The sequence below is a fragment of the Anticarsia gemmatalis genome, chromosome 17, assembly GCF_050436995.1.
Source record: "Anticarsia gemmatalis isolate Benzon Research Colony breed Stoneville strain chromosome 17, ilAntGemm2 primary, whole genome shotgun sequence".
NCBI classification, from domain to species: domain Eukaryota; kingdom Metazoa; phylum Arthropoda; class Insecta; order Lepidoptera; family Erebidae; genus Anticarsia; species Anticarsia gemmatalis.
This window is the reverse complement of record NC_134761.1, coordinates 1,997,222-2,005,340: the sequence shown is the minus strand read 5'-3', so window position 1 is coordinate 2,005,340 and position 8,119 is coordinate 1,997,222. Positions and strand designations below refer to the sequence as shown.

The 8,119-nt window shown below is 35.1% G+C and overlaps 1 protein-coding gene across 1 annotated transcript; it reads left to right on the top strand.

Moving 5' to 3' along the window:
* The first annotated feature begins 276 nt into the window (after window positions 1–276).
* Window positions 277–5,036, top strand: LOC142980174 (uncharacterized). Its single transcript, XM_076125506.1, has 2 exons — window positions 277–707; window positions 4,967–5,036. The coding sequence occupies exons 1-2, from the start codon at window positions 277–279 to the stop codon at window positions 5,034–5,036; spliced, it is 501 nt and encodes a 166-aa protein (XP_075981621.1).
* The last annotated feature ends 3,083 nt before the right edge of the window (window positions 5,037–8,119 follow it).

Genomic DNA, 8,119 nt, shown 5'->3' with positions numbered 1-8,119 from the left:
ACGAAACGTATACGTTCACTGATCAAGGACCATGAAGACCTTTTCGCGGAGGATGTGTTTCAACGTCTCGCAAGACCCAAGTGCGTTCAGCCGCCTAAGTTATACGGTTTGCCTAAAGTACATAAGGAGAGTGTACCGCTGCGCCCTATAGTGAGTCAAATCGATTCTCCCACCTATGATTTGGCGAAACACATCGCGTCAGTGCTGCAACCGTTAACAGGTAAGACTGCATCCTTCGTGAAGGACTCTCGTCACTTTGTCGATATCATCAAGACCATGAGAGTGGAACCGGATGAGGTTATGGTGAGTTTTGATGTGGAGTCACTGTTCACCAACGTTCCCATACAGGACTGTCTTGATGTCGTCGAGATGAAGTTGAGGGAAAACGGTCTGTCTAGTGAGTACGTCGTTTTACTGAAGAACTGTTTAGAAGGTAACTACTTTCTCTATCGTGGACAATACTACCTCCAGATCGACGGAGTGGCCATGGGTAGCCCAGTGGCACCGGTTATGGCCAACATCTGGATGGAACATTTTGAGCAATCCATAGATATGCAGGCATCAAATGTGAAGCTATGGAAAAGATATGTCGACGATGTGTATTGTATCATGAGAGGAGATAAACAGGACGTAGAACGGCTGTTGAACACCCTGAACTCCATTCATACTAACATCAACTTCACATATGAAATGGAGACAGACAGATCGTTGGCCTTTCTCGATGTCGAAGTAAAGGTGAGAACAGATGGTACCTTGGGCCACACTGTTTACCGAAAACCGACACACACCGATAGGTATCTCCACGCGAATTCGCATCATCATCCGCGACACCTGCAATCCGTGGTGGCTTCGCTGACAACTAGAGCATACGACCTTTGTGACCCTGAACACCTAGACGGTGAACTCTCACACGTTCAGGAGGTACTTAAGCGAAACGGATACAGGAGAACCGAACGACGTCTGAAGAGGCAAGAATGTCAGACTGGTGTTAGCAGAGTACCAGCTTTTATGCCCTACATAAAAGGAGTAACGGATAAAGTTGGAACAGTACTGAAGAAATACTCCATAAAGACTGTATATAGTCCGTTCTCCAAAGTAGCTAACCAGTTGCGCACACCAAAGGATGTAATTCCTCTTCAGACACCTGGCGTTTACAAGGTGGATTGTAGCTGCGGTAGTTCATACATCGGACAGACCAAAAGAACAATAGCTGAAAGGGTCAAGGAACATATCGCAGCTGTCAAGAACCGGCAAGTCAACAAATCCGCGATAGCTGAGCACTTGTTGGAAGCAGGAACCAATCACTGGATCAAGCTACATCAACCCCGGGTCCTCTCCACAGATCGTCACTATTACTCCAGGATAGTACGAGAAGCGGTTGAAATCAAAAAACATCCCAATTTCAACCGTGAAGAGGGATACCGTTTATCATCTACGTGGAATCCTGTCATCAGCAGGTGCAGCCGTCGCCGGCATGACGTAACGCGCCAGTGTAAAGACGTCGTTAGTGTTGTGTGTCGAAGTACCGACAATTCCGAACAATCTACATTAAGTGAAAACCAAGTGAGGGTAGGCGTCGAAACTCGCGCCGCAAGAAGACGACGCTTAGCAGCCACATCAGTCAGCTCGTGACCACGGTCGTTGTAATGCGATCGAAACGTCGGGCAGCAAATAAGGTATCCAAACCTTTAAATTTTCAATCGCGTATAAGACCCGTTGCATTATAATATTATATGTATGAACTTGTAATAAAATCTCTTTGGCTTCAAGATCACAAATGAGTACACAGTTCATTAGGTTCTTAATTATAGTGTCCGGGTGCGAATACCAGGTTAAAAAATTATGGTAATTAGCAATAAGCTCTCTGCTGTATACCAATATTAAAATTATGAAAACTTATACTATGAAAATGTGATGATAGTCCCTCTTTCTCCAAAATACTCTTATAACTTAAACAGCGCCCTCTAGATTTTTATGCAACGTTTGCTAAGTTACTATGATATTCAAGCACCTTGAAGCAAGCTTTGAAAGTATGTCTCTCTCTGTACAGTAACTTGATCTATTGATTACCTATGAAGTTTGCAATCTATTCGATAGATGGCGTTACTAAAAACATATTGAATTTCATCGTCCATGAGTTTTGTTCTTGTTTAATGAATGACTATAGCGTGCAGAACCTTATATTTTATCAAATCCATGAGGCGGGAAACTTTTAAGAGAGAGAGAAAATATTTGAGTGGAGTGTTTCATAGAGTAGTTTTGTCAAAGGCTCGGCTTTTGCGTCATTATGAAGTTTAAAGGATAATAGGCTGTATTTTGTCCATAATATCTGTATTAAAACATAATGTAGAATTCGGTTTAATGCATGTGGTAGATTCATTTAGCAACTATTGGCAAATAAAAAAACAGCATCAACTTATCAACACATTTTTGACACTTACAAGTTCCAATGTAACAAATAAATGTTATGCGCACACGCATCACTTCACGCAGACATGACCTTAAATATTGCAGAGATTGTCAACATTTGGTACCGTTACTTTTTTTAAGTAAAAACTTTAATGATGGTTGACAGAAACTTAATAATAAGTATGTGTTAATTGTGTACATTTACTCTTTCTACTGAAAGAAAATAAGGTAGTGCGACTTTTTTATGATGTCGAAAATTGTTTTTTTTACTACAAATACGGAACCCCAGGATCTCTGGTCACAGGTTAAGAAGTACTTACTAGACTATGGTAACATTAAAAGGTGGGAATAAAAACCTAAAAGATGAAAATTTCATAAAGGTATCATTTCTTTTATATTTGCGATTAGCCGATATTTTTACCCATATTATTACTTTTGTAAAACTGTAATGTCCCCTTAAGATCTGCGGTTCCTACTACCAAATACAAAATGTTATTGACACCTGATTCCATCTGTTAACACTGACAGGTGTACAACGCATACGCCCGTCACCTATGTGGGTCACCAATTCGATTCAGATTATGTAACTAATATTAGCGTACTTACATTTTTGTTGTAACACTTATCTTTTTTATTTATCTTTGCATTGCCTATTATAATTAAATGAGTCGTTATATCTTTTGGTATTTGTTTAGTTTCCACTCAAAACTGCAAGTCAATGGCAATTTTTTCTAAGATTTTCTCCAATTGGTTTCAAGTCAATCATAATTTTCGTATCTTTATAAAATGTGGGAGAAGAATCTTGTCTTCTCTCTTTAGTGATTAAATATTCGGTTTTTATTTTGGGATAATGTTGGCTCTGCGTTATTACATTACTAGATTTCGTAAACGTAAAGATTTCCCATAGTACACTATCCTATGTTTTAATGTAGGCTAAAAACCTATTTTAGTTTACCTATTTTTCTCTTGTCTACCAAATCTTAATATACAACGTGTAACGGAAACAACGCACATCCTCAGACACCCCAACAAGAAAATCCTTTTTCATTCACAATTAATGGATCAGTATAATAATTTGATTATTGTAGATATTGTTTATGGAACATATTGTTTTTAAAATATCCCGCAAATTCTATGCTCACAATAAACCTACGCACTCACGCACAGGCGCACACGAGTAGCGCTGGCCTACCTACCTAGGTATCTACCTAAACATGACTTTAACGTGATTATGAAGACAATGTCTACAATTTACTAACTTTCAAGTACATATTTCTAAACAAATAAAAATTTTTTTGGAAAGAAGTGGGATGGATTCAGCTACCGATTCTGAACTAACTAATTTCAGGATGTGCGTTAATTATGTTACAGGTTGTATATAATTCTTCTGTAAGTGTGTATGTCACTGAACTTCTCTTAAACGACTGGACCGATTTTGATGAAATTTTTGTGTGTGTTCAAGGGGATCTGAGAATGGTTTAGATTATTTAAAAAAGGTTTAAAATTTTCAAATTAAAGACGTGTAGACAGGACAACGTATGTCGGGTCCGCTAGTTTCTTTATAATTCGTTTAGTAGTTTTGGCTTGATTTAGTATTACATACGTTCATTATTATTATTTACAGTTCAGTATTATATACGTTTATTGAGACATCCAAACTAGCGCTCATAATATTAGTGGTAAGTTGCAAAATTAAATCATGCATAGCTTAAAAGCTATAAATAAATCTATAACGTCTTAAGTGCGTAGCTTGGGTGTGACCGTTAAGTCCTTTCAATAATTTATTGCTAATAAATAATTATAGCTAATATTCACACGATCATAATATATAAAAGAAGTGTAATTATTTCTTCAATAACTTCTATTAATAAATTATGTTCGATAATATCAAATATTTTGCAATAAACAGTTTCATAAAAAAATTAATCATATTTTTGTGATTTCAAAGTTGATTAAGGATTTATTATATGTTACTACATAAATGCTCTCAATTTGTAATTTAAGTAGATCACCAAAATGCAATTTAGTATTAACATTGAACGAGGTTATTCTTCGATATTTGAGTGAATATAGTCGCCTAATCACATCACAAAATAGGGTCCAATGGGTGCGAGTTCGATTCTCAGTCCAGATAAGTTTTACTATAGCTATTAGCTAATGTCATTCCTGATTTGCTCGTTGGCTACGGACAGCAAACCTCTTTAGTAAAAAAAATATTTTATTTTCCTGACAATTTTATTATTATACTCGATATTTAACTCAATAACGTCACTGCTGAAAATATGTTTCCTTTAGGAATTAAAGATGAGCTTGCTAGAACTGAATCCAGTACGCTGGCTATTGGCAGCAGCTGGTTGGAGATTTACTTATTTTACCTAAGAAATGATTATCTTCGGTCCTGTATGACAAAATGTTGAATATATATGATGCAAAGGAAGTTAGTAAGGATCGTAACGAGTGGCGTACTGTGGCCTCTGTCCCTATGAAAAAAAAGAGGCGGTTCTATAAATGTATGTAAATATTTATCCTTTGTCTAAACCTTAAAAATAATTTCTAGGAATACAAGCTCCCTAAACGAGAAGAGCGTGGGATTCAAAGCATCGAATCTCGATCTCACGATGTCTTAAAAACTGCATTGTTAAACTACATGTTGTAACTGAGCTATTATTCTTGTTAACGTCTCGGTTATATGGGCTCAATGAGTATAAAATGTGGAGAGGTGGAGTTTGGTAGTTTAGTGCCTATGACGTTCGGGCATCTATGAAGAAAATTGATTGAGGAGTAATGAAAATAATGGTGAGTTGGTGAAGATGATTGTGATTCAACTGGGTTGAGTTTCCTTTTTATTGAAGCAGGATTCTCTGTAAGATGCTGCACAAATTAGTTTAGCCTAATATATGCAGAAGACAATGATAGGTGATGGAGTTAATAGATAAAATGTATTTAAAATCACATTTGGTAAACCATGAGTGGATTTGCTATTTTAACCCATAACCCGTACTAATACGAAGTTTGAAGCAAGTGGAATAAAAATGACAACGTCTAACATCATTTTTCTTACAGTCAGAAAGATGCTGCAAGAAATATAGAAACATCATTTTAATGTAGGTACGACCAATTAACATCATACATACTTTATTACTATGTTGATATACCTAGATTGTATTTACGCAAAACTTTGTCGTCAATTTAAACTAGATTAATGAAAGTTTTTACTCCAAATTGCATTAGGAACAAAAAACCTACATTAAATTCCTTTCGTTCGATCAATCAAGCCCTCCCTAATCAAGGCGGTGTCAGTTCGCATATTATTATCGTTATGAAGACATAATATGGAAATGAGAAGCTTTCGTAAATGTCACTTGTAGGTCTATCCCATCGCTGTAGCGAATAAGATATTAAGTTTCATTTATGTTGATCCTTTGTTATACTCTAATGAAATTGTACCTGGATTTTTTAATGGTGAGTAAGCTATAGCAACTTGAGTATGGAGATTAATATTAACTTATGTTGATTTGCTTACTATACTCGTATTGTTATCGTTTTGCATGTATCTACTCAAAAAATTGTAATCCGACGAAAAATTTGATCATTCTCAAAAACATTATGGCCTGATCTATTTAGTTATTAAAAAAAGGCGGATTTTTAAAATCCTTCACTAACGATCTTTTTCGTATTAATCGGAAATTTTTATTCCACTTATAGATAAAAAACAGAAAATAGCACAATATAGGCATAACATTATAAACACCAGCCAAAAAATCCACCTGCTATTTTTTACTCTTTGCCAGGGTGAAGGCCAGCTATTCATTTGGAGAGGTCGCCCGCAACATGTCTGCTGATACTATCTCAACAACTAGGGAAATGTTATGATCAGAAAACAATTGAGATGTTTTGACATGTTATTACCATATACTTATTAAGGTGGCCTTTCCGAAGTGCGAAACATTTATGCAATTATGATAAGAATCGTCGCAAGAAGTAATTATGGCTCCAATTTTATAAGATTTTTTTTTACTATTTGTGACTTGAGTCACAGTTTAAGTACCTGTAGGTAAATATTGGTTAACGTGGGAAGATTTTTGTACATATCCTGTTATTTTATCTTACAGGTAGAATGAAGAAGAGCCTTTCCGAGATTTGTCTAAGCTATCCTATTAGCTTAATACATTTTCTCTAGATCTGAAAGTGACTTGGCTAGGTATACCTTACGCTTACATTGAGAAATGCTTGAGCTTGATGAATATTATTACCGTTTTTGTAACATTTTTCGTTGCTACTCCGCTCCTTATGGTCGTAGGTTAGGGTCGTAGGTCGTAGGTCGTAGGTCGTGATGTTATATAGCCTATAGCCTTTCTCGAGAAATGGCCTATCTAACACTGAAAGATTTTTTTAAATCGGACCAGTAGATCCTGAGATAAGCGCGTTCAAACAAACAAACAAACTTTTCAGCTTAATAATATTAGTATAGATTAGTATAGATTGATTCTACATTTTATGCGGTGTAATTTTTTTGGTGTATTTCAAAGCTCAATTTCAAAATACCAGTTTAAATGCCTATGTGATAGCTGAATATGGTCGCAAATCACGTTATTCATTCAGTAAGCAGTAGGTTCTATTCTTACACGGAACAAATATCATCTAGTCTCTGTTTTTTTTGTTTATTAAGCTCCTACGCAAGATAAATTGAAGTGCGGAAAATGTCTTCAATATGATTTATTTTATATTATATTTATTACCGGAATTACTCACAAAACTTGAGCATTAAGAAGTTACACCTTAAAACTGAAGGTTATTTGTATCATTACATTAAATATCAAATGATGTCCAAAATGTCAGATGTTTTGATAAAATTGTGTTATAATTGCAGTAGCTATTAGGGTTTGAACACAAAACTTCGAATTGGCGCGACTAAAATTAGCGCAGAGGCAAATCACTACAGTGCAACTATTGCTCTTACGTGCAGACTTCTTCCTTTCATAATATGAGCTCCCTAAGCATACTTCTTGTATAAAACAACATCGTAAAGATGCTCAATGTTTTTTGAACGCATAAATTACTATTATTCGTGTGCTGTATCATTTGGAAAATGATGTGGGCAACACTTTTAATTGGGATACTAGTAACAAAAGAAGTATGATTTAACATAAATCAGTCTTAGCGCTAAATTACTAATTACTTTTCCTTTAATTCTTCATTCATTAAGTTCATTAATCGTTTTATTAGTCCTGACACATAAATAAGATAAAAAAACATTGTTAGATTTAATACCAAATAAAACAGTAAGCAACGCGAAATCTCATCGCATATTTGTGTATTCACCTTTACGTTTTGATAATTACTCTAGTTTCAAATACGTCATGAATATTAAAATTGATGTTAAAGATGATTAGATATTGTAATGTTTTATGTTAAAACGTAATTGGATTTTACATTTGTTGGAAATAAACTAGTTTATAAATAGGTAAGATAAGGAATTATTCTTAATTGTAGTAGTCTGGTCAGTTAATCTTATACCATCTTAATTTATATCTCAAATTAACAATGGTTGTCATAAGGATAGCACTGTTTATGCCTTTGATCAAATTTTAATATAGTTTTATCTGAATCTCTTTCAGGATCTTTAAAATATCTTTTAGGAGCCAAGGTTTCAAATCTGTGGTTAACTGTAGCCACTTTAAGCAATTACGATCATGTCTCTAAAATAAAA